Source organism: Trichosurus vulpecula, chromosome 2 (assembly GCF_011100635.1).
Source record: "Trichosurus vulpecula isolate mTriVul1 chromosome 2, mTriVul1.pri, whole genome shotgun sequence".
Classification (NCBI taxonomy): domain Eukaryota; kingdom Metazoa; phylum Chordata; class Mammalia; order Diprotodontia; family Phalangeridae; genus Trichosurus; species Trichosurus vulpecula.
In genome coordinates, this window is record NC_050574.1 from 389,283,506 (window position 1) to 389,310,227 (window position 26,722).

Here is a 26,722-nt window from a genome sequence, read left to right on the forward strand (position 1 = left end):
TGTTAAACATCGAGAACAGGTCATACCAGAACCTCTATTGGCCCTTGGAGTTCTTGCTTTTCAAATGGAATTTGCCAGCTATAGGCTGGTGAACTTCCATTCCTAGCAGAATTCCAAAATGTATCATTAGAGAGCCTGTTAATGAGCATCTAGGAGAAGCAACGATAGCTTGCTTTGCCTTCATCATTTGCTCTGGCTTTTGAGTTTGGTGGGTCGTTGTCAGAACGATTGATCGAGCGACCCCTGTGGAGAGGCAGATAACTTTATCAAGGAGATGTAAGAACAGCATAAAGTAGGCCCTCTGTCCTCAAGGAGCCAACAACCTGTTAAGATGACCTCAGCCTTTGAATCAAAGTGTAAACTCATAGGCCCGTCTAGGGAATTCACTCAGGCATCTTGAACTCGAGGCCAGTAGTTCAGCTGTTGCATCTGATCTGATGCAACTGGTAGGCGGCGAGTCAGTCTTAGACATCTCAGTGCTATAGCACGGACCCAGCATCTCATTCTGGATTAAAACACCGGACCACAACCTCGGGTGTAATAGTATCTGAACAAAGTGACTTCTCCCTGATGAGGCCTCACTTTTGGAAGGAGTCTGACTTCTTGGACAAGTTAGAGATGCTGGATCTGATCAAAGGAGAAACAAGGCTGGTTCTTTTTTCTTTCTTTCCTCAGAGACACAAACTCGGTTAGAAAGGAAATGATTGTATTCTTGATTATTTAGATTTATATCTGCCTTCAGGGTCCAGTGACATTCCTTTAATACATGAGTGTAATTGTTTAATCTCAGTGTGGTGGGTCTGGAGAAGTTGGCTCTGAAGAGAATAGTGAACTAACATCCTGATGATGTCTCAGCTGTAGCCTTGGTTCTGGTCTCCGGTTGTGTCTTCCCATTCCCAATTCCTACTTCCCAAAACATTAGCATCTCGTTAAGCTCTGCTTCTTCAGATCCATTTGGTGGTTTCTCAGGAAGCCATTTTGCTCTGCAATGATACCCTGGTGGGAATCATAATTCTCAAGTTATTTAACGGTCCTCCTTTTAGACCACATTACCTTGCTTCACACTGTTTTCCCTGCTGTGGCTTGAGGGAGTCATTGATTGAAACATAAAGATTCAATGCTGTTTATGACATGACTTTATAGATGAATCACTTTCCATAATCTGACACTGTAGATAACGACTGTTTTCCTCTTAGAGGAAGCCGTGCATTTGAAGTCATTAAACTATGCAGTCGAAATTGTATAACTATTGCATATCGTGAGCTAGTTTAGTAATTTCAGTGAATGTCAGGGGCCTATTGGCTCTGCTTGGAGAAAAATCTGAAGGATCAAATGCACCATTTCGAACCCACAGTCTTTGAGTGAACTCTTAAGGGAAACTTAGGCTTTTGCTTCCACGGGAGGCCTCCGCCACTGGAAGTTTTTATCATCCGTGTTTCGTGATCCAACTTTTACGTTTGAGAGGAAAGAGAAGAGTGAGTAGAGAGGGGCATCCCCCTTAATTACCTTTCTGATGCAATGGTAAATTTTTGGAACAAAACTCTTCTGACAGCCAAGATGGTACAGTGGAAAGTATGGTAAATTTGCAGTCAGCAGGTGCAGGTTTAATCCCGGTTCTGCTATTCATCTTTTATGTGACCTTGAGCAAGGCATTTTTTTTAATGTCACTTACCCCTGTTTGCCTCACTTTCCTCGTACACATTCCTGTAAAATGGGCTGGAGAAGGAAATGGCAAACCACTCCAGTATCTCTGCCAAGAAAACCCCCAATGGGGTCACAAAGAGCTGGACGTGATTGAACAACGACAAGACGTCTGGACAGTCGGATGAGATCCTCTCTCAGGTCCTTTCGATCTCTAAAACCTTCTTATCTGAAATCTGAAAATGATTATTTTCCTTATCCATTGCCAGGTGTTACAGTGGCTAGAATGCTGGAACTAGAGTCAAGAAGTCCCCCGAGTTCAAAGCTTATCTCATTTGCTTACTAGCTGTTTGGCCCAGGGACAAGCTGCTTATTAACCTTTGTCTGCCTCAGTTTCCTGATTTCTAAAAGGGGAATGATAGTATCTACTTCCCAGGGTTATTGTGAGGACAAAATAAAATGTTCATAAAGTGCCTTGCAAACCTTAAAATGCCACATAAATGCTAAGTTATTAACTACTGTTTTCATTGTTATATTAGACTAGCAAATCTCAATCACTGTTAAACATGGCATGCTCATTAAATTAAGACTATGCTTGTGAACGTAGGCACTAGAACCTGCCCCTCTGCCTCTTCTACCCGCAAACCTTCTTCCAAGCATAGCTGGAGTATGAGGCCCTTCTTGATTCTCCCAGTTGAAATTACCTTGTCTTACTCAGTATATACTTATTTGTCTATCTGTTGTATCTCCTCGGGAGAATGCAAACACCTTCATTTTAGACTTTGTATTCTCAATACCTTGCACAGAATAAATGCTTAATTTATTAAGCATTTAGTAATTAAATGCTGTTAATTTAATTGTCTGTTTAATTAATTGAACTTATAGTTTAGGATACACACATTGAGAGACACAGAGCTTACTTAGCACACTGCCTAGGGCACATAGTAGGCATTTTAAGAAATGTTTATTGATTGAATGTTTATTGGCAGAGAATACATTTGTAGCAAAGGTTTGAGCAGTGAAGGAGAGGCCGATGCTGATCACATAAGAGACATAGTTCTATCTGAGGTACCTTTGAAACTTCCCTTTGGGACTCCCTGGGTGACATCACAGAATGTCAGTTCTTATCCCCAGTTTATTTTTGGGAAATTTGAGACCCAGAGAAACCTAGTTCAAAATAGCATTTCTGTGAAGTGATCATGCCCTCTCAAGCTCTCATTTTATTTCAGTGAGAGACAGACACTGGGCTATTTCCCACTACTTTGCCTTCTTCCCTCCGATGTCAATTATTGTCTTTCTTCCTTCCTTCCTTCCTTCCTTCCTTCCTTTCTCTCTCTTTCTTTCTTTCTTTTTTTCTTCCTTCCTTCCTTCCTTTCTTTTTCTCTTCCTTCCTTCCTTCCTTTCTTTTTCTCTTTCTTTCTTTCTTTCTTTTTTTCTTCCTTCCTTCCTTTCTTTCCTTTTCTCCCTCTCTCTTCTTTACTTATTTCCTTCCTTTCTTTTTTTCATTTGGCCTGCATTACCCATTCTACCTTGGCATTCTTAGTCTTGGGCCTGGACTAATTCAACTGGTTTTCACTAAGCAGATGGTTTGGCTTTTGCACTTAGGAGAAACTGGGGAAAGAAAGGAGGGCGTTCATTGGGAACAATGTCTGCTCTATCTTCCAGAAGGTCATGCCTAGCTTAAGTATCCAAGTATCTGTCCACTCAGAAATAGGGTGGTAAGCATTCTCACCACCTTTATGCTTTCCTCACAGCAGAATCTTTCTTGGGTAAGCTCATGGATACTTGTTGGGGAAGTATAGTAGTTTATATGCCAAATATCTGCTTCTTTGACAAAATTGCATTTTATTGTAAATTATCCCAAGCTGATAACAAAGCAAACCATTTTCTTGAGTATAAAGGGGTTCCTGGTTATTTGACAAAAGATTTATCTTGATCATGGTTCCTGAGCAGTCTTCTTATTCTTCCCCTCCCTTAGTTCTTTTTTTTAATTTAGTTTTTAATTTGTGGAATAAAACAAGCATTCCCATAACATAGTATAATGAAAAAGATGATTGCACATGAAACTGAAAATGTATCATATACAGCTTGCTGTTCCTTTTAAATGTATAATAAATATATAATAAAATATAATAATATATAATAATTTTTTTCCTTTTTTTCTTCCCTCCCCTCATCCCACCCTAGAGATGGCTACCATAAGACACAAATAGGCATATATATGTATATGTGTGTATGTATATATATATATATTTGCACATGCCTATACATGTATATATGTGTGTATGCATATACGTATATATAATCCCTATTTATGTCTAATGGCAGCCGTGTGTATGTGCTTAAAATTATTCTATACATGCTTCTATTTATCAGTTCTTTTTCTGGATGCATATAGTTTCTTTCTTCATAATATGCCCTTTATTTTTAATTTGGGTAGCTGTAATAGTCAAAGTGACTTAGGCATTCAAAGTCATTCTTAAAACAATATTGTTACTGTACACAGTGTTCTCTTGGTTCTGCTCATTTTACTCTTCACCATTTCGTAAGTCTTTCTATGTTCTTTCAACGAAATGAACATTTATATCAATACCAGAGGTCCTTTCCCTAGCCAAATTCTCCCTGTCCATTCAACAGATTTGGAAAAAATAAACAAACAGAACTTCAACCAATTTTAGTAATGCTATTCTTGGAGAGATAAGCATAAGATCCTGCTAGAATATGTACCATGTCCAGAACAATTAGAAATGTGGGCACCCAAAGCAAACATTGTAAATTGTTCCTAGGACTATAAGCAGCATGAAATATATGCTCATATCAGCCTTTTTCAGCTCACTTGATTTAGGAAGATGAGGGGAAAGGATTTTTGACACAAAATACCCCATGGGAGGAGAAGCTTCAGGACACTTTCCCCTACAAGGGGGCACAAAGATCCAAAAATGGTGGGCAAAGACCCTGGGATACTGAAATGTCACTGCTACTGGATCTAAGTTCAGAAAGAGCATATCTGTGGTGTGGCCACAACCAGGTGGAAGCATGCTATCTGGTAGCTTCCTCTTTTAAACAATAATTTTTACTCACTAGATGGAAAGATTAGTCCTTTTTTAACCTGCTGAAGAAATACAAACGCTGCCAGAGTTCTCTAAATTTCAGATCCTTGAGATAAAATCTCTAGTTATCCCACCCTAGCTGTAGCTCTGAAAGGATCTATCCCTGATCAAAACAAGAAGAAATAAGAAGGAAATGTCTCTGCTTTCCACAAAGACAGCCAAACAATATTGTTTTTTGCTTTTTTTTTAAGCATACCAGAACAACTGAACCTATGCATACAAATAACCACTGCCCTTCACAATAATTTCCTTGGAAGGTGATACATATAGATAAAAATGATACCGTGGCTCAAAAACATTTTTGAAATCTCATTTGAAACTGTTTACTTTTAGTTTCCTCAATGGCCATAGAATCATGGAGCATAGAATCACAGATTTAGAGCTAGCAGGGACTTTAGAGGCCATTAGGTCTAAAAATCATTCAGAGCCATGTTTGGCTCTAACTGTAAATAATAATATGTAAGTATGTAAACCCATGTAAATAAAATGGATGACTTAAGTGGATATACATTGGTTTTGGCCCCCAAAGGAATATGAATCACAGTATGACTATACAGGAATAAAGTAGGGCTTTTTCATGGGATTCATCAATAGGCTGTGAAAACAGGTTGAATTGGGGCAGCTAGGTGGCACGGTGAGTAAAGCACAGGCCCTGAAGTCAGGAGGACCTGAGTTCAAATCCAGCCTCAGATACTTGACACACTTACTAGCTGTGTGACTTTGGGCAGATCACTTAAGCCCAATTGCCCTGCCCTCACCCCCTGCAAAAAAAAAAAAAAAAAAAAAAAAAAAAAAAGAAAAAGAAAACAGGTTGGATACAGGCATTTCCAAGTGTTCTAAGGAGGGGCAGCATCACTCGAATACATTATAGACTCATAAGGTCCTCACTTTGAAGGGCCCAACACTTATGTGGATCCATAATTTCTGATAACTTTTAAATATATATATCTACATATCACTACTTTATAATCACACTCTATATTAAATTTTAAACTTAAAACTATATAGATGAATGCTTTGCTGATTTGTCATTTCATCTACTTCAGTGCTCCCTTCACTGATTCAGATCATAATTTAATACATGGCATTCAAGAGTTGCTGTGTTTGAAAATTCATCATCTGGTAGCCAACTTAGTGATAAGCCTTTCCAGACATAGAGAGATGGTTGTTGGTTGTTGGTATATAACACATCAGTGGATGCATGCTCAGAACTACAACCAAGAATTCTTGCTCCTTGGGCAAGTAACACAAGGTGCACCCTCCATTGTTTGTGTGTTTGGGTGGAGGGAGTGGTCAAGGCAAGCAATGATGGTTAAGGAAGAAGTTCATCACAATCCATCTTCTGGTAACTGCCTGTTTTAATTATTCTTGCCAACCATGTGCTAAACATTGTTATTCCTACAGTGATGGAAAATTGAAAATGCTGTCGGTAGCCTATAAGTTTGACACCTCCCAAATTTTGTACTCTGGGTAGAACCCCAGTTGCCTTGTCCCAGTTAAAGCAATGGCCCTATACAAAACTTTTCCAGCTTTGTGGGACCTGCCAGGACTTGTGTTTTACTGGCATGCTCTTATTTTGTTTTCAGTTTTGTTTTGTTTTTTAATTCGGAAAATTTTATGACATGTACCTTTAGTTGGGGACATTTGGGACTCGGGGTGGCAGAAGTGGGGAGTAGGAGCCTAGTCTAAACGAGGGTAAATAATCATTCTACTCTCAGAGTTTCAGGTTTCTATATAGTGTATTGTGTGTGACTAATTTGATTATTTGGGTAGGCTTCAACTAGAGATGCAGACCACTGCACAAAGTAGAGGAAAATCCAGTTTGGTGGCCATGTAAAAAGCCAATAGATCCCAATGCTTTGCATGGAGGGTTCCATGTAAGTTTGTTGAATCACAATGTCAAACCTAGCTGAAACTATGTGCTGTTCTTTTATACCCCCAAAGTCTTATAAATATGACTTGAGTGAAATGAATCCAGGCAACTTGAAACTCCCTGGTGGTAAGATTATTTTCATTGAGTGGGGGTGGGGGTGTGGGGGGCATGGAATGATTGCTGGAGAAATATGCCAAAGCCAGCTTGTGAGCCCATATTTACGCGTCACTAACCATGTCCTCCCTGTGCCTCTCAGCAGACTCCGTGTAACTCCAATTACTTTTTTTCTAGGCAGGAGGAGGAGATGAATTCTGATTTTATGCTCTTTCCTTTCGAAGATGTTGAGACTGGCCCTTTAAGAGATGCGACAGATGAGAATTCAAAAAGGAGTAAGAACAAGAAGAAATCTGACATAAAGAAGCCATCCCGAGAGGTCTCGTCCTCAGACTCAGAGAATAGTCGCTATGAAGCTGAGATACCCATGTGCTGCTCCAAGTCAAGGGGCCGGTCAAGAGAAGGAGGGTTCCCAGACAGTGTTTCTAAGGAGAACAGTAACAAATACAGTAAAAGTTATACTCCCCGGATTAAGACTTTCCCAAAGTGTCAATGTCAGTCTAAAACCCTGCGTGCCAAAAAATCTGCTTAAGTTGTTCTACTTAACTATTTTCTTCCTCTAGAAACGATCTTTAGGACAGATTCCATTGAGCTGGTCCCTAAGTCAGACCTACCATTTGCACTAGCTCCGCTTACTACTGGCCCACTCAAAGGTCTGGGGTGAACCTGAAAATAGCAAGGGATTTTACTGATCTTCGTTCAAGACCATTGTAGTGACTGTACTTCCCGACCCTGGTAGAATGAGACATTCAGATTAGTTGGAACTGAAGTAGCATATCTGGTTCATTTGCATATGAATTTTTCATGGTTTGTGGCCCAGACCAACCAAGAAACAAGCCAAACCTTTAATCTGCATTTACTTTTCCAAACTCTTTTGCTTAAAAAAAAAAAAAAAACCAAAAACCCCACCTTATTGGCTCTTGCCTGATCATACTTTATCCCGTTCTGCTTCCCAGGCCTCATTTCACCAGCTAGACAGGAGCTTTTCCCACAAAGTGAAACCCCTGGTCACTCTGGGGTAATTTTCATGCTCTGGGCCTTGGAGCTACTGTGTCCTTATTTTACCCTAATTATTACCAACGGGTTTTAGAAGTTTTCTGGAAGTCAGTGTATTGTTAACCCAGGTAGGGTTGACTGCAACCAACGTGTGAAATTGCTTATTGTATACCATATCGATTATTTGGATTGTTATATCACACCAGATACTGTCCTATTTTCCACCAGGCTAATATTACCTAATTTACTGGCACCTTGGAACACTTCAGAGCTATTCCTAATTCTTCCTTTCGGTTGCATAAACTGTTGCATAAACCTCTCGTCAAAAGTACAGAACCAAAATAAAAATCTTAAATTGGAAGCTAAACAGTATACCTTGTGTTTGTTACTGCCTTGTTGCTTTGAGCACCCAATAGCTATGATGTACAGGTGTTCATTCCTATTGGAGCTTCTGTTATTTCACACACACAAAAAGAAAGAAGTACTATTTCCTTCTTCTTCTTCATTAGTGACTCCTGGACTAGACCATAACCATGATAATGATTATTAAGAGGAAATACATTGTCCCTCCCTTTTCTTAAACATAGTTCCACATATGAGAAATTACAATCCAAATGTGAATCCTCGTGCACCTATATACACAGGAAAGACTAGCAATCACGAGGTATCTGATGAAAGTGTTGTCCCCTCCAAACATGGGACAACAAAACCGAGCTAGTGGAAAAGCACCCGACCTAAAATCCCAGAACCTGGGCCTTGAATCCAAGCTTAGCTACTCACCCGTTGTGTGATTGTATCCTCATCTTTATTTAACCACCAGATGGCCTTGCTAATCAATAACCTTGTTCAGCTCACCAAAAGGGTCAGTCCTTAGAAAGCACTATGCTCACCCTGGCAGTTCTGTGCTCCACCCGGCTAGGAAAGTGTCCGGCCCTCTAAGGGTCTCAGAGAAAAGGTGATTTTCCATCCCCTGGCTCTGCCTTTCCCTGAGTGGCCACATGTGTCTTTCTAATCTGAGGGATGTTATCCGTGAGGATCTACCCAGTCAGAATGAGCTTTTTATTCTGCTGACCTATCTACCAGAAATTGATACTCTCCTTGAGTCTGCTCTATTTTGCTGAGCCTTACTCATATGACTATGGTCTAATGAGATTTCATGTCCCCTGCAACCACAATAAGAACAAACATGCTTCACTATGTATAGTGTTTTATCCTTTGTAAAGAATAAAAAAGGAAAACTGTGTAATGAAAAATCTACTGTACATATGCCTGCCCTCTAACTTCTCCTAAGATCCCAGCCATTCCCAGCTAATAGATAGGCACATCATGAACCTAGTCATTTTAGGAAAAAGCAATTCCATTGTTCTAACTTCATCACAGCCACCATTCTTGTGAACCCGCAAAGGAGTTTAGGGAATACAACACAACAGTTTCCAAATACTGTTCAACCCTCAGCCTCCCAGGAGTACAAATGATGGAGGAGAGAGATTCAGAAGCTTAGTAGTTATGGCTGGCTCTCAGTGCAACCACTTTTCTCCTCACAGATCTGTGACAGGCAGTAACCTCCAGTTCTCTCTCTGGTTCTTGGCTTGACTGGGCTGTTTAGACTCCATGCATTCTGCCTAGCTTTGTTCATCCTTTGTGGAGCATTGGGGTTCAGGCAGTGGCAGCCAGAGATAGACTCATTCTATCTCAAACTCCATCTTGTTTTGTCTGCCCTATGTCCTTGAACTTACCATCTATCTTCCTATCTAGCTGAGAAGTATGTCACTTCCATTTCTGTCTCTTCCAGTCAACACTTACTCACCATCAAGGGGGAGAGAGAGTAAAACCAACTGTTTTTCTTCTGTTGAATCAAAAGCATAGAGAAAAGTTACCTAGCATGGAGGGAGGAGATAAATTCCAATAAAGACTAAACAATTATTTTTCTCATTTAATAATTTCAATTAATGATTTTTTTTTTGCCTAATATGTGATTTCTAGGTGCTGTATAAGACAGGTTTTCTGCTCATGAGAAGCTTGTAACAATTATATTAGGAGGTTGGGAAAAGACAGATGGGATCTAAGATTAACATGCACAGAAAGTTTAAAGTTATAGGATAGGATCTGTTAAATATCGAATAATATAGAAGTGCTGCTGGAGTACAAAAGGAGAGATTGTTATGGGCTGGAGTGACCAGGGAAGGCTTCTTAGAAAAGATGGAATGTAAGGAATAGTTATACTTTGTAAAAGTGTATTTTCCCACAACAACATGAAGTGAATCACCACCCATTCCTTCCTTAATCCCTTGAAACCTGGCTTCCTCTCTGTACTGAAACGTCTCTTTCCCAGGTCATCAATGACGTTGTTAATAGACAAATCCAACAACTATTTCTCAACTCCCATCCTTCTGGACTGCTGCATTTGACACTATTAACTAACTCTCTTCTGGGTAGTTATCTCGTGACATTAGGTGATATGACATGTGACTTTCAGTGACATTGCTGGTTCTCCTCCTCCTTATCTAAACATTTTTCCTGGTCTCCTTTAATGGTTCACTATCTTTCTCCTACCATAAAATATGGCTGTACTCCCAAGATTCTAAACTTGGCTTTCCTTTTTTTTCTTTATAGTTTGTCTAGGTGAGCTCGACCAAACTTGTGGCTTCACCTCTGTGCAGATTACTCCTAAATCTCTAAATCCAGCTCCAATTTCTTCCCTGAGCTCCAATCTTACATTTATGATGGTCTGCTGGCTGTTTCCACACAAATGTTCTTCTAGACTCACACTCTACCTCCACAAAATCTTGAGTCTATCTTCTCCTTCCCATACCTCTTGCAACTAACCTTATCACGTCTCAGCTGGACTATTGTAACAATGTCCAAACTTGTCTCCCTACCTCCAGTTTCTTCTTTTCTAATTCATCCCTCACATTACTGCTTCCTAAAGCACAGTTTGGACCACATTACTCCCTAGCTCAGAAGACTTCATTGACTCTTTACTGTGGAGAGAAATGACTATTTCTCTCTTGTATTTAATAATTATTGTATTAGGACTTAGGTTTTTCCCCTTTTCTACTTCCTCATCCTGAAATCAACTAGTGTGGGAAATCTTGCTCAAAGACTTACTCAGGTTAAGATCTAATCAGTGAAAGAAATTCTAAGTTTGGACTAACAGGAGGATTCCTACTCATTGTGTTTACTCAGACAGTTCTGGGAAAGTATTGAAAAGTATTTGTTTAGACAGGCGATATGGAAATTGATAAGTCTCTTTGACCAAGACTTGGGTGATCCAACTCACATACCTTCATACTCTCATTAGAATAAGCCCTCACTCATCTCATTATAATAGTTATTTAGTTATTTTCTCATTAATTGTTAATCAGAGTTTATTGCCATCTCACCATGAAGGTCTTTTGCATTCAAAAGGGCCACTAACCTCTATTTTATTAATAAGCAAGCTAGCCTTATTAATAAAATGATGAAATTACACAGAAATTATGTCTCTTGAACTTTGTAAATGCCACACTATGTATAGGATGAAAGACAATTTAAGGCGATCTTCAATCTGCCCTCCACCTACCTTCCCTGGCATATTTCACACTTTCCTCCATCGCACGTCCTATGTTCTAGCCAAACTGTATGGTTAGCTTTTCCCTGGCAATCCTTCACCTCCATGAGCTAATGTTGGCCATGGAATGACTACCTATCGAAATCTACGTCTTCCTTGAAGGCCCTGCTCAGCTTCCACATCTTCCATGAAGCTCTTGCAGATGCCTCCAAGTAAAAGTGACCTCTCCCTCCTCAAATCTCCTTAGAGGTCTTTGTCTTTGAGTTTTTTTCTAGCATCACATTCTAACTTGAACTATGCTTTCTTCTTTTTCTGAGGACCTATTGTATCCTCCCCTTCTCCCTTTTAGATGGTAAACTCTATGAGGACTGTAGCTACTGGGATCGTGTTAAGATTTTGACCCTAGCATATAGAACCTTGAACATAGTAGGTACTAAATCATGTTTGTTTAAATGAATTGAATTTAGCCTGAAGTTCTCTGGGCAATGCATGTCTCCCTCTTAAGCAGTTATTTTCAAACTTTTAATTTTGCTCTTGACATAGTATTGTTTTGTGCTGTGAGAAATTACAGTACAGTATAAAACACCCCAGATATTTCCCTATGTACCTAGGATTACAAGTGTAAATTCCACACAATTTGCAGTCTATGGAACCCACATTCCCTTTGAGATCTCCTGCTTTAGAGGTGAACCCGCCTCTCTTTCTCTTTTTCAGTAGAATCTTTGCTCATCCTTTTCATTTGGACTGTTGCTCTTTTGTTCCATGTTTTCCCCCCTCTTTTCCTTTCATTTTATTCTTTTCTTGCTTCTGTTCTTTCTTTCCCTCTCCTATGTTTTGTGAAGTTGGACCCTTGAGATTCCTTGGATTTGTAAAAGAAAAAAATGAGAATCAGTTACTAGGTTGAGTAAGACCCACTTGGCAGTGACTTGACTCTGGAAAATGTCATGCTTAATGCCGGCTGGAGTATATCGGAAATCATTCCAGCTCTCTCTCTCTCTTTATAGGTTAGAAAACTGAGGAGCAAAGAAAGGAAGAAGCTTGGATAAGGTCATAAATGTGACCTTAGTGGAGCTATGAGTCAAACCCACATCCTCTCTCACTCTAAACCCAATGTTCTTGCCAGCCTCCCCATGATCGTTGGACTTCCCTCTATCAATGTATCATATAAATATTTTAAAAAATTATATAAGTATAATTTTTACAAATATAAAAATTTAAATATAAAAGTATCTTTAGAATGTCAAATGGGCTGCAATAGCTTTCATACCCTAATATCCTAGATTTTCTTCACTATTGGTTGATAAAAGCAAAAAAATCAAAGATATCACCATTTTGACTTGGGGAGGCCACAATTAGGACATTGCAAACTTCCAACGGTTTGAGACTTTTGTCTCGATTCATGCTTCACAGAATCACATGATCATGGATTCTGACCAAAATGGAATCTCTTTCTATTTACATTTTAGGAATTCCTTCTGTGAGACTGTAGGGTAGTGATGGGATAAGTACAGGATAGGCATGGACTGCACATTAAGCCTTGGCTTAGGTGAGTTTGTCGTACCCACACTTTAACCTGGAAACCAAGCTAGCAAGTTATATGACCACAAAATTACAGAATGTTATAATCCAAAGGTACCTTAGAGGCAATCTCACTGTCTTGGTATGAGCTACCAGCTTCAAAAGATTCCCATGGTCCAGGGGCATACTGGAGTTAGTTCAAACTGGCTCACAAGAGCCAATTGTTAAAATTTTCAGTGCGAGCATTTACACCTTGAAAGAATCATCAAATGCTATGAATCAGGTCATGATTTACTGTTCTGTTGATTGTTTAGACAAGAAAGTGATGGAGAAAATGTTAATAATGCAGATTAAACTTGTGCCATGGATACGTATTTTGGAGAGCCGGTTGTTAAACATTTGCCGACACACTGCTGCCATGACTTGACAAATGAAGCCTACTCACAGTTTTCTCACATAGCTTTATTTAAGGTTACACAGAGATGAGCATGGTTAGCTATTCCAAGATGTCCCTAAACAGTCAGACGTACTACGTGATTCCCCTTTCTCTACGTTGCTCTGAATCCTGGAGATGTGATGGCCAGTGCTAAGAATTGTTCCATAGACACAGAACACTTGTTAGAACTGAGGGACCCCCCCATACTTGGTCCAGTTAGAAGTCACCCTGAAGAGTATGTTTTCTAACCTGGGTTCACATACTAAGCACGTTCCCATGGTTATGAGATAACACCCAAGCAGAAAGGAAGCTATAATAGCTCCAAGTCTTCACATATCTCTACAACATTTTTGCTGTTCAGTTGTTTCAGTCTTGCCCAATTCTTTGTGACCCCGTTTAGGATTTTCTTGGCAGAGATATTGCAGCGTTTTGCCATTTCCTTCACCAACTCACTTCACAGCTGAGAAAACTGAGGCAAGCAGGGTTAAGTGACTTGCCCAGGGTCACACAACTAGTAAGTGTCTGAGATCAGATTTGAACTCAGGAAGATGAGTCTCCTGACTCCAACCGTGGCACTATATGCACGATGGTGCCATCTAGCTGATCCCTCTATAATATTAGTCCAGCACAGATGTGAACAAGAATCCATTTACCGAAGCCTTGACAAGTGCAATGATCCAGCACCTTCTTTGAGTGATGGGACTCTAGAAACCTCCTGAGACAACTGATTCCACTTTTTAATAGCTCTAATTCTTAGAAAATTTTTCCTGACATCAATCTAAAATCTCCCTCTGAAACTTCCAGCTACTCTTTCTGCCTTCTGTCGTCCTCCAGGTCTAGGAAGAACAAATTTAATTCTGTTTGCACAAAATTACCCTTCACCTACTTGAAAACAACTACCATGTCCTGCTGAAGTCCTCTTTTCTATAGACTAAAATATTCTCAGTTTCTTTGAGCAGTCTTTATATAGCATGGAAGTCTGGTTCTAAGGGGAAATGGGCACCAGAGGCTGGTTTAGGGGAGTGAGATAGAGGAAGGTGTATTTAAGACAGATAAAGGCAGAAGCAGTGTGTGTGTTGGGAGAAAATAATTAAAAGTACCATCACTGCAAAAATAAATACCAACCCTTAAGAATTGGGATGACAAGTACAAGGCCACAGGAGACTATTGCTTCATTCCCTTTGAGTTGATAACCTTTCGCATAATTGAGGTTTCCCATAGCAACATGAAGTGAATTACCCTCATGAACAAGGAAGTGTCTAGAAATCTCAGGAAGTCAGACACAACAGCCACTGTGAATTTCACATCTAAGTTGTGAGGGACCTCAGAGGCCACCTACTCTCACCCTAGAGTTTTACAGCTGAGGAAACTGAGACCTAGGGACATGGGATTTTTCCAAGGTCACATGATTAGTAAGCATCTCTGGTGGGATTTGAACCCATGCCTTTTGATTCCATTTTCCCCTCCACTGTACCACACAGTTCAAGGTATTCTATGAAATTAACTTGCTTAATCCTGACCTTCTTATGAAATTACATGAGGCCTGAATATTATTATTCCTATGTTACAGTTGGGGAAATGTACCAAATAGGGGATGCTTGACTCATCTCTCCTTATTCTTGGATATCTCCCCTATCAGCCTCTGAATATACAGGGGATACTCTGAATATGGGGGGCAACTAGGTGGCACGGTGGATAGAGCACTGGGCTTGGAGTCAGGAAGTCTTAGCTTCCGAAGTTCAAATCTGGCCACAGACACTTACTGGCTGTGTGACCCTGCACCAGTCACTGAATCCTGTTTGCCTCAGTTCCTCATCTATAAAATGAGCTGGAGAAGGAAACGGCAAACCACTCCAGTATCTCTGCCAAGAAATCCCCAAATGGGGTCATGAAGAATCAGACAGAATGGAAACAATAGGACAATCTGTAGGAATGTAGCAGCACTGAAGAACCAAGGAACGTTATCTCTAGGTTGGGATATGAATGTGGCTTTGATGTGAAAAGAAAAGGGGAAAAGTGGGATTCTGTCTGTCTCTACCTCTTTTCCTGTCTTTGTCTCTATCTCTCTGTCCCTGTTTCTCTGTCTCTTTCTTTTCTGTGTCTCTGTCTTTCTGTGGGTATCACTGTCTCTCTCCCTTTTTCTGCCTGTGTCTCTGTCTTTCTCTGTTCTTCTCTCTCTCTCTCTGTCTCTGTCTCACTCCTCTGTCCTCATCCTCCCAATGCTAACTCCTTTATTTAATTTGCATCTTCAATCATTCTCTCTCTTATCTTCAATCTCTCCCTATCTACTGGATTCTTCCCTGCTCCCTACTAGCCTGCATATCCTTAAAATCTTTCCCTTGGCCCTGTTATACAATCTTAAGCTACTGCCTGATGTTTCTCCTCTCTTTCATTATCAAACTCCATAAAGGGTTATTTGTAATCTCTACCTCCAGTTCCTCGGCATCTACTCTCTTCTCAACCCCCCATAATCAGGCCATTCTCTTCAATGAAACTGGTATCTCTGAGGTTACCTTTGATCTCAACCATTAAATCCAACAACTCTTTCTCATTCTTCAACCTCCTTGACCTCTTTTCAGGCTTTGATAGTTTTAAACCCGCACAAATGACTCCTAAATTTGCCATTTCAACCTTCTCATTCTTGAAAATGCTCTGCAAGGTTTTCTGGTGGCAAAGAATTGGAAATCAGGGTGGGGGGGTGGGGATGGTCATCAATTGGAGAATGGCTGAACAAAGTACATGTAATTGTGATGGAATACTTTTGTGCTATATGAAATGATGAGCTAGGTGGTCTCAGGAAAACCTGGAAAGACTTATGTGAACTGATACAAAGTGAAATGAGTAGAACCAGGAGAACATTATACTCAGTAAAAGCAATATTGTGAGATGATTAACTGTGAATGACTTAGCTCTTCTCAGCAATACAATGATCTAAGACAACTCCGAAGAACTTAAGATGAAAAATACTATCCATCCCCAGAGAAAGAACTGATAGTGTCTGAATACAGATTGAAGCATACTTTTTTACTTAACTTATTTTTCTTGGGTTTTTATTTTGGTCTGTTTTCTTTTGCAACATGACTAATATGGAAATATATGTTTTGCATGACTACACATGCATCACCTATACCAAATTGCTTGCCTTCTCCATGAGGGGAGTAGTGGGGAGGGAGAGAATTTGGAACTCAATCTTTAAAATGAATGTTGAAAATTGTTTTTACATGTAATTGGGAGGAAAATAAAATACTAAAATTTTTTTAGTCTTTAAGTTTACAGAGTTATTTTAGTGATTTTTATATAATTAATTTATTTTTAATTTTCAACAGTCACTTCCATGAGATTTTGAGTTTTCAATTTTCTTCCTTCTCCTCCCCCCTTCCCAAGACAGTATGCAATCTGATATAGCCTTTACTTATACATTCATGTTAAATATATTTTCACATTAGTTATGGTGTAAAGAAAAATTAGAACTAATGGGAAGAACCACGAGAAAGAAGAAACAAAAAAAACAACAAAAGAAAAGGAGAACAAATAGTATGCTTCCATCTGCATTCAGACTCCAGAGTTTCTTCTCTGGATGTAAATAGCATTTCCATTGTGAGTCTTTTGGAGTTGTCTTAGATCTTTGCATTGCTGAGAAGAGTTAAGTCTATCAGGGTCAGCCATTACACAATGTAATGTTACTGTGCACAATGTTCTCCTGGTTCTGCTCATAAAATACTAAAATTTTTTAAATGCTCTACAGTGCTGGTGATCACTTGCACCTCTCAACTTGAACTCATGGAAAAAATAGCCCATGCTAGAACTTACATCTCATTCTACAGGATGGGGAGGTGATCTTTTCCCATGAGTAGGAAGAGTAACTACAATTCATAACCTTGGGCAAGGAGAAGGACTATGAAATACTGAGGAGATAAAGACTATGGGAAGCTTGAGGGGTAACCAGATAAACTTTTTCCATGAATAACTGGACCGCGTCTTTTCAGTTGGCCCCACAGCATTTTGGCATAAGGTTAAGAGCACTAGATTAGGAGTCTAGGCTTTAATCCTGGCTCAGTCACTAATTGCCTGTGAGACTTTGGACAAGTCACCTTCACTCTCCAGTTTCCTCATCAAGATATTGCACAGTATGGTGTAACAGAAACACTACTGGATCCAAAAATCACAGAATTACAAGATCTAAGATATGGAAGGCACCCCAGGGGCAATCCAGACCAACCCACATAGAAGAAATAGCCACTACAACACACTTGACAAGTTTTATGGTAGCCATACCAGAAGATGAGGCATCAAAAGACATGGATTTGAATTGGTGATCTGGGCCTATATATTTTATGTGTAAACTTGGGCCAATCACCAAATTTATTTGAATCTCACTTTACTCATATCTAAAGGGAAGGGGTTGGACTAGCTGATCTCTCAAAGTCTAACAGCTCCCACTCCTTTGACGACATGCTCTCCAAAGTCACTCCCCACCCTGTTGTTCAGTCATTTTCAGTTGTGTCTGACTCTTTGTGATCCCATTTGAGGTTTTCTTGGCAAAGATACTAGAGTGGTTTGCCAGGTTTTCATGGCAAAGATACTGGAGCGGTTTGCCATTTCCTTCTCCAGCATATTTTACAGATAAAGAAACTGAAGCAAACAGCATTGAGTGACTTGCCCAGGATCACAGAGCTAGTAAGTATCTGAGGCTGGATTTGAATTCGGGAAGATGAGTCTTCCTGCTTCCAGACCCAGTGCTCTAACCACCACACCACCTACCCACCCTCTCCCAGCACTACATTTTCATGAATTCCTATGATACCAGAGCAGTAGTTTTAAGTTTAGTTTTGAGTCTCCAATATAGGTTCTAGTTCCTTTTCTTCTCTGACTTGGCGAATGAAATGCCCTTGGACTGTCTTAATGAAGAACAAGACGTAAGAGCTTTTCATATTTAACTGTGAATGAACCTTCCCTTAGTGTAGTTCATCTGTTCTAACACTGTAAGATTTCATACAGGAAAGGAGGCTGACATCCCTTGTTAACTGCATTCTGTTGCAAAGCCAAAGTAAGGATACAAGGAGACTGGGACTAAATGAGTGTTTCCGGGGAAGGGAAAAGAGGCTTACTTTTTAATTAGTAAACATTTTTGCTGTACACAGAAGCAAAGGACCTTCTGGTGCTTATCTTCAATTTTCTTTGACAACTGAGAGTAATAAGACTAGCCAGGCTCGTTCATATGAGGCTAATTATGGGATTTGTGGGAGGAGGAAGCTCAAAAAAAAACTGTGTTTTGCCTGGAATCTATTCCTCTCTTAGGAATAGAACTGGGGAAAAGGAGAGAGGAAAGGGGTGATGGTTAGGGGGTGCAGTGACAAAATGGCCTGAGGGCATTTCTCTTATCACTGGGAAGTGGATGGGGTAGCAGAATGTATGACTGTGGTTGAGTTGGCACCAGAACTCCCTTCTGATAGTCATTAATAATGAGAGAAGAAGGAATAGAGTAGAGCCAATAAACATAAGAGGGCATCCTCTAGGTATATTTAATACATGCTGATCTTTTTGGTTGGGTTCATAAGACATAAGTTAAGTGAGAAACTGCTTTTCTGGCTATATTCTCTCAGAAAGCAGAAAAGACATTTATGCATCAGGTATAGCTTTGGACAAGAAGACCAAGGTCCTTTCCTGCTCTAAGATTCTGTGTGAGATGCTATGGGTAATGAGATCCCATGCAGCCCTGAAAATACCTGTGTGAAAATCTATGAATGCATCTCACGTTTGTTATCAAGGCGCTGTTTTGTAGAGTGTTTGCTTTTGACCATGAGAGGCATGTTGAGTCACTGAAAAACCTCTCCTTCCACGTGATGTCACTGGCTCTTCTTTTCTCTTTGGGTGATTGGGCAAATCTTCAAACCACCTGTTAAGGAACAACTAACTTGCTTCCTTTCTTGGGGGGCAAAGAAACCAATATTCCTCAAGGACAGATGAGGGGGGAAAAAGGGAAGGAGAAAGGGAGGGAAGGAAGAAGAAAAGGGAAAGAGAAAGGAAGGGGGAAGAGAAAGAGGGAGGGGAGAGGAGAAAGGGGGGAATGAAGGAAGGAAGAAGGAAGTCAAGTCTAGTATTTGTTAAATCTTTACTATATGCCAGGCATATACTAAGTGCTGGGGTTATAAATATAAGCAAAAGGAAAGACAGTCCCTGTCCTCAAAGAGTTAATGAGGGAAGACAATGTACAGAAGGGGGCTGAAAGGGGTCATGGTAGAGAATGAAGAACAGCTGGTTTGGGCTCTTCCTCAGAATGGAGGTTCCAGGAAAAACTCACCAATGGGAGAAGGGGGCTCTTGGGGAAGGAAGAGAAGGTAGCTGAGGCATGCTTGTGTGGCTGGATAGAGAAAATGAGAGGGAGAGAGGGATGAAGGAAAGGAAGAAAGGGAAGAAGGAACAGAGAAAGAGAAGAAAAGAGAGAGCTGAAGAAACAGGACTAGAGACAAAGAATAGAAAATAAAAGTGAATAATATAACAAGTGTAGAGTAAGCATCTACTATAAGAAAAGTCAGAATATAAACAGAGAGAAACAGATTCAATGCTCTTTTCAAATAGAGCAATATGGAAATGTGAAGTGCCTTTCTCTCCTCTAATAGATCTTATTTATTGCTCTATGTAGCTGCAAATGTGTGCTTTGTGGCCATTAGTAGGGGAACGAGAGGAATTTACATGATTTAAATGTCGCTTGGATTGTGTGAATAATAAAACTGTGTAAGATGTTCTGGAAAAGATAAATGACTTCCTCTTAGAAGCTTTAGAGGCCACTTCATTTCCTAAATACTTGGATTCAGACGTTTCACGTTGCCTGGATGTCCTTCAATCGACAAATCTGAGGACTTTTGGTACATTGGATAAAAAGTCTATTGATGCCAATTACTTTAGAGTGCATTATGTGAAAACACACCATTTCCCCAAGAGTAGCACCACTGAATAGCACTTTTTAAATGGCCCCCATAGTTCCTGGGACTACACAAGACACTTTACAGAGTAGGTTAGATATGGCCCTTGCCTGTTAAAAGTTCAAGTCCCAGACTGACCACTTACTTGCTATGTGACTTTGGAGAAGTCATTTAAATCCTCTGAGCCTTATTTTTCTCATAAAAAAACCAAACCCAACAACTTGCTCTGAATACCTTAAGATGACTTTCTTTTCAAGATACTTCATGCTGATCTTATTAAAGTGGCAGAGCCAAACTCACATTTCTTCTCTGATCTCTCTAGCTGGAAGTTATTCCTCCTTTGCTTCAGTTCATAGGACATTGGAATGCTCTTAAACACTCACGATATTTTAATTTACGTTATTTTCATCCATTTATGTCTTCACACTGTAAGCCACCTTGAAAGCAAAAACTGTCTTCTTGATTTCTGTATTTTCTTCAGTACCTAGTAAAGTACATGACATATAGTAAGTACTTAAGTTTTCAATGAATAAAATAAATAAATAAAATGGGCATAGAAATAAAAATCTGCAACGCATAAAGGAAACAAAAAACACAATACAGAGAGAATCAAATGATCAACTAATGATAGAAGGTATTGATTTGGTCATATGTGAGTATGGCAGGCGGTACTGGGAGGGTTATCAGTTCTCAAGTGGGCATGAGACTCATTCCATATATGTTTCCCATGTAGTTGTAGCGGGCTTTGTGAAGGAGGTGAGATTTCAAGAGGTCTTTACTGAAGGAAAGAAGGCATCAGGAAAATGGCCAGGGAAAGGAAGGGCTATGATGTCATTAGTTGGCCTCCACCCCTAATGGCGACTGAGATTTTTACTCAGTGAGCTCTAATGAGAGTCACTTCTCCCTGTGTTTTTTTCCACATTATTTCCTTGTTTTATTTAGAAGTCTAGGCATATATGTTCCACAAACACACAAAGGATAAATCAAACACTCAGATGCTAAGAGTTGGTCTTCAAACATTATTTCCAATGATGCCACCCTTGCCTATGATCTCTCCAACATAAAACCACATGCACACCTCAGTGACCACCAAAGTGTTTAGCAGAGCTTCCTTAACTGTGAGATTTTTGAAGCTACCAGTTCGAGCTGATGAGATGACTTTCTTCAGGCTTTCAGTGGCTCTGAGGATCTCAGTAGGACTTGGAGGAACCAGCTCAACCTTGGTATACTGCCAAAATGTGACCAAGTGAGGCTTCGAATAAGTTACAGCAGCGTTTAACAGGACTGGAGCCTTCTCGACAGCATTGTGGACCAGCTGAGCCATGGTGGGGGCCAGCGGAGGAGCACACGGCTGGTCAAGACCATCCCTCCTTCTCCCTGTGTTTTAAGGCAGACTTATGCACACTTCCAGGGTTCACAATACCCTCTAGTAGGTAGGTTGGGGGAGGCCATAACACAAAGACCATAATTACTGGATAATTTCAAGTACAACTTCTACATAAATTTGCCCACTTAGTCAATTAAAAAAAGTTCAAATCAAACTCAGCAGAAGTAAAATTAACATTAACTCTGTCTGGGTGTCAGAAGCAAGACCTGTTGGCAGGTCTGGGATCTCTGGACCCTCCCTCACCTGCCCCTCCTGTTGTGCAGTGACCCAGACACCCATTTACTCCTCTTTTCTTCTGCCCTCAATTTTATCCAAGGGTCCAGATCTAGGAGGAAAGAGCTGGGGACTTCCAGAGGAAAAAGAGGATGGGTACATAGTATATATACAAAGCCCCCAGGCACCACTAGCTTGCCTTGATGTGGATCCAAAGCACATACTACCCTCTGTAGGCAGAGACCTGCAGAAGTTCCCTGGTGGTCAGATGCCAGGCTGCTGTTTCATAGTTCCTTGGGGCCATCCCCTCCCCCCATTCCCATATCAGGTTCCAGTTTCCTGTCCTTCCACAAATAAATTCCCAGGGTGGTTGGTCAGGTTGGGGACAGCTGCTGGATAATGGTTAGTCAACAACCCAATGCCTTTCCTCTACCCCTAATTCCAGGTATCTATGGCAGCCAAGCACAATGGTTTTCCTTCCTTTGAGAGTATCTGGGCTCCATCTTACATTTATTATCTGTATCTGTATCTGTACCTATGCTTGCAAACTTGATACCTCGAACAAGTCATTTAGTTCTTCTGGGCCTCAGTTTTCTTGGCTAATAAAGAGGGAGTTAGACTACTGAAGCCCTTACCTTCCAATGCCCTCCCTCTCAAAACTATCTTATATTTAACTACTTTGTATGTATGTATATACACACATATGTGTATGTATACATATGTATGTATATACACACATATATGTCTGTATGTGCATGTACTTGCATGTGCTCACACACACGCACACACTTATATATGCCCTTTTTGTCTCATCCAACAGTGTTAATTTCTTTGAGTAGGAGTTCCTTCATCTATTATATTCATGTACAAGGATAGTATCTGGCACATAGTAGGTGTTTAATAAATGCTTATCGATTGATTTCTTGATTAAATCTTGATCCTCTGATGGTAACTGTAATTTATAAATTATTTCCAGTATTATGTATATTGTTTTATTTTATGTGTAAGATTCTTGTTGTTATAAACATTTTAATATATGCTTTATTTCATTTTAATAAAAAGTGACCTAATAAAATTATCTGCCAAGATGGTTTATGAAAAGAGGAGTGGGGCTAAAAACATTAGAAAACACAGGAACAAATGGATCTTTCTACAACGCATTCAATTTTTTATATCTAAAACCAAGAGGCAGCATTATATGTAATGGGGATAAATTAATGTCCTTTTAGTAAAATCAAGAGATTTTGTTAACCCTACTATTTGAGACTATACACACACACACACACACATACATATATATATATATATACACACACACACACGTATTTATACACATATACATATGTGTGTATGTAGGTATACATGTATATGTATATATGTGTGTGTATAATATATGTATATATGTATGTATATGTGTGTATGTGTGTATCAAATAGTATCTCCCAGAGACAGAGACAAGTGGAGATGGCGAGCCCAGAGGAAAGTTGAGACAAAGGACAATGGAGAGACTCATGGTGAGCTCCAATAGTCTACATTATCAATGATGACACCAGTGAAGTGAAGGACTCCATCAAGGCTATGAATGACATGAAGAGGTAAAACATGATTATGTAGCAAGAATGAAAAATATCAAGTGAAGAGGTTGAGTTCTACATTGATGCCAAGCAAGTATTAAAGAGGTTGGACTCTAGTACTTTGGGTGGAGGGACTACAGAAAGATATTGGAAGTGGATGGATGAATGAAAAAGAGTTTATTAAGTGCTTACTATATATAGCACTAGGATTGCTATTTACAGCAAAAAAGAAAATTAGGAAATGAGCATAGGAAAAAATGAAATTATCACTTTTGCAGGCAATATATTGGAGAACCCTTGAAAATTAAAAAAAAATTACTTTAGCAACAATAACTTTAGCAAATATTCAGAATATAAAATAAATCCACAGAAATCACCAGATTTCTGTATATTACTCAAAAATCCAGCAAGAAGTAACAGAGAAAATCCATTTAAAATAACTAAATAACATATAAAATACTTGGGGGTGGGATTACCTACCAAAATACACAGGAACTATGTGAATATAACTATAATACATTGCATGGAAATACAGACTAAATAATTGGAAAAATATTAATTGCTCATAGGTAGGCAAGTCAACATAATAAAAATGAGATTATTATCTAAATTAATTTACTTATTTAATGACATACCAAACTACCAAAGAATCACTTAAGAGAGAAAAAATAATAACAAAATTCATATGGAAGAATAAAAGATCAGGAATCTCAATGGAGATTTTATTTATCCAGTCTACCACAGCAATAAAACATTCCACACACAATATCACAACCTAGAAACTTGCCATCCCTAAACCTCTCTGACCCCCCTGTTGGGGTCTTCCCCAAAACAAACTCACAGTACAGCTAAGTCAGACTGTTCAGTTCTAACAATCAGGAGGGCGGCCATTAGCAGCCATAACTGCGCTCTCGCTCTCTCTCTCTCTCTCTCTTTCTCTCTCTCCATTTTCTGTGACATAACTTCCTTTTCCTGTCAGGAAACTCCTCCCACCACATGTAACTTGGGCTTCCTGTGACATAAGCAAGTCACATGGCCTATTAATGGGTGGGAAAGATCTTCAAATCTAAATTGCTATTACAATTTTGTGGTATAAATGCAAAATACTACTATTTAGATTTATTTTTTAAACAATGTATACATCAAACTTCACAAAACTACGGCCATATTGGGTCATTAAATGGTTATGCCAGAAAGCAGGATTATGGGCTACATGACCTCTCAATTTTTTCCTTCTCTCCTGTAGATCATGAATGAGTAAATTCACTTCATTTCTCTTGGTCTCTATTTCATAATTTTTTAAGCATATGATTTTGGACAAGATAATCTCTAAAGTCCATTCTAAAAAAAATTTATTTTATTCTGAACTTAAGAAATAAAACAAGCATCTCCATAATATAGTAGAATAGGGAAAAAAAGATGACTGTACACAAAAGTGCAAATCTCATATGTATAACTTGCTATATTCCTTTTAAATATATAATTAAGTCATCATGTAACCTTTTTTCCTCCTTTTTTCCTTCCCTCCCCACTGAACACTATGACCCTATGACAAGTGCCTTTTGGTCACTCATTTGTCGGGTAGCATTTCGGTCTTGAATGCTTTTCCTTGTTTCTTACACTTTACGGTGATAAAGTATTTCAATCAGGGAAATTCCTGGGATGCAAATAAAGAGCAGGATGATTTTTACCATATATTCCTTTTTAAAAAAATTCTTTTTCACATTTTCAGCCTTTACCCAGAACCACAGTCTTAAGGACGAACTAGAGCAAATGCTTAGTTGGCAGTGAACAGAGCTGGAATTTGTGTGGAAAGCCCAGGGAAGTCAGAAAGTGGAGGATTAGGTTAACAAGGAGGGGAAGGATGGGAGTTACATTGGACACTCTGACCACTGTCCCCAGCTCACAGATGTAGCAAAGGGATGTAGTTTTGGAGAGCATTAAACAACATGTCTCATAACATTACAAGGCTTTGCTTGGCTCTCTATGGTACACCAGATTCCAGGCTCAGAACCACAGCTGGATTAAGGTCAAATTGTAAGGTAGGTGAATTCTCCTTCCTCTGCCCCAAATACTGGAAGTGAAATACTGAATTCTCTGTTGTTCTGTAGCCAACTCTTATGTCTAAGTACTATTTGCAAAAGCAGCTTAGTGACTGGAAACTCCTGGTAAGGATAAGTACTGGACTTGTGATTTCATTGGTCTAGGGAATTGCCTAATGAGAAGACTCTACCTACCAATGAAGGCCAGCAACTTAGTCTTAGAGGGTCGCTTAGAGCAGAGGTGTCCAACACAGGCCACATGTGCCAGCAACATCTCTGAGTGTCTCTGGAACCAGATTAAAATGTAATTGGGAAATATTTAACAAAATAAATAAAAATACAATAAAATATATGTAACATTGCATTTTAAAACTAAATCAATATGCCAGTGAGGAGATCCTATGTATGGGTTGGTAGCCCTGTTTCTATTTGAGTTTAACACCATTGGCTTAGAATACTTAGAGGTTAAATGATTTGCCCAAGGTCACACAACCAATATATGTCAGAGATGGGACTTGATCCCACGTCTTTGCCAGACCAACATCAGCTTTAAATCTATCTTTCTATCTACTCTTCTGCCCTGCCTCTCCTGAACCAAGTTTTACCTAAAGTGAGCTTTCCTCCTTCTGGGATTTTTCCTGCCTTTTCTGCAGAAATGACTTGGCTTGTTCAGTTGATCCATAATTAGCAAATTTCTGCCAAAGCTCTACTGTCAACAGAGATTACTCTCAGCTGTTGTTTGCAATGAGGTCTTACTGGAAAATCCAATTTCCAGTCTCACTACCTCTTTTTTTTTGCTTACCTTCTTTCTTCTCCCTTTCCTGATTATCAGAATCTGGGCTTGAAATACCCACTACTCCAATCTTTTTTTTTTTAATAATTTCTCAGCATCTGGTCTTCATAGTCCAAACTCAAGAGGAAGCCTGATGCAGCGTTTGGAGTGCTGAACTTAAATATTAGGAAGACCTGTGTTCAAAGTCTACCACCGACAATGATTAGATAAGTGATCTTGAGAAGTCATGTGACCTGCTTCCTCAGTTTTCCTCCTAATCAGTAAAACCAAGGGGTTGGACTAAATGGTCTCTTGGGTCCCTTCCAGTTCTAAATCTACAATAATCCCATATGCACAGCACTCTTTCCTCCGAACAACATAACCAAGTTGTCTTCTTACTCTAAGCCTTTGAGACACATGACATGTTGAATATTTTACTAGAAACTCTCTGCACCAGCTTGGATTTGACAAAATGTGTTTTCCTTCTACCTTATTGTTCCTTCCATTTCTTTCCCACCCTGAGACACATGTTTTAGTCTTGCAACACCTCCCAGCTGTTTCTGGGGAATAAAC

The 26,722-nt window shown here is 39.5% G+C and overlaps 2 protein-coding genes across 2 annotated transcripts in view; one reads left to right on the forward strand and one right to left on the reverse strand.

The window, feature by feature from the left end:
• The window catches only part of VWA3B (von Willebrand factor A domain containing 3B), a 223,177-nt gene extending 215,886 nt beyond the window's left edge, over window positions 1-7,291 (forward strand). Inside the window, exon 27 of the mRNA XM_036744160.1 lies at window positions 6,916-7,291. Within this exon, the coding sequence (XP_036600055.1) occupies window positions 6,916-7,270 (355 nt within the window). The 3' untranslated portion in view covers window positions 7,271-7,291. The remainder of the gene's footprint in view (window positions 1-6,915) is intronic.
• A 13,882-nt stretch (window positions 7,292-21,173) lies between these two features.
• On the reverse strand, window positions 21,174-21,485 carry LOC118839724 (ATP synthase subunit g, mitochondrial-like). The gene has a single exon (XM_036747253.1). The coding sequence runs from the start codon at window positions 21,483-21,485 to the stop codon at window positions 21,174-21,176; it is 312 nt and encodes a 103-aa protein (XP_036603148.1).
• Window positions 21,486-26,722: the final 5,237 nt, after the last annotated feature.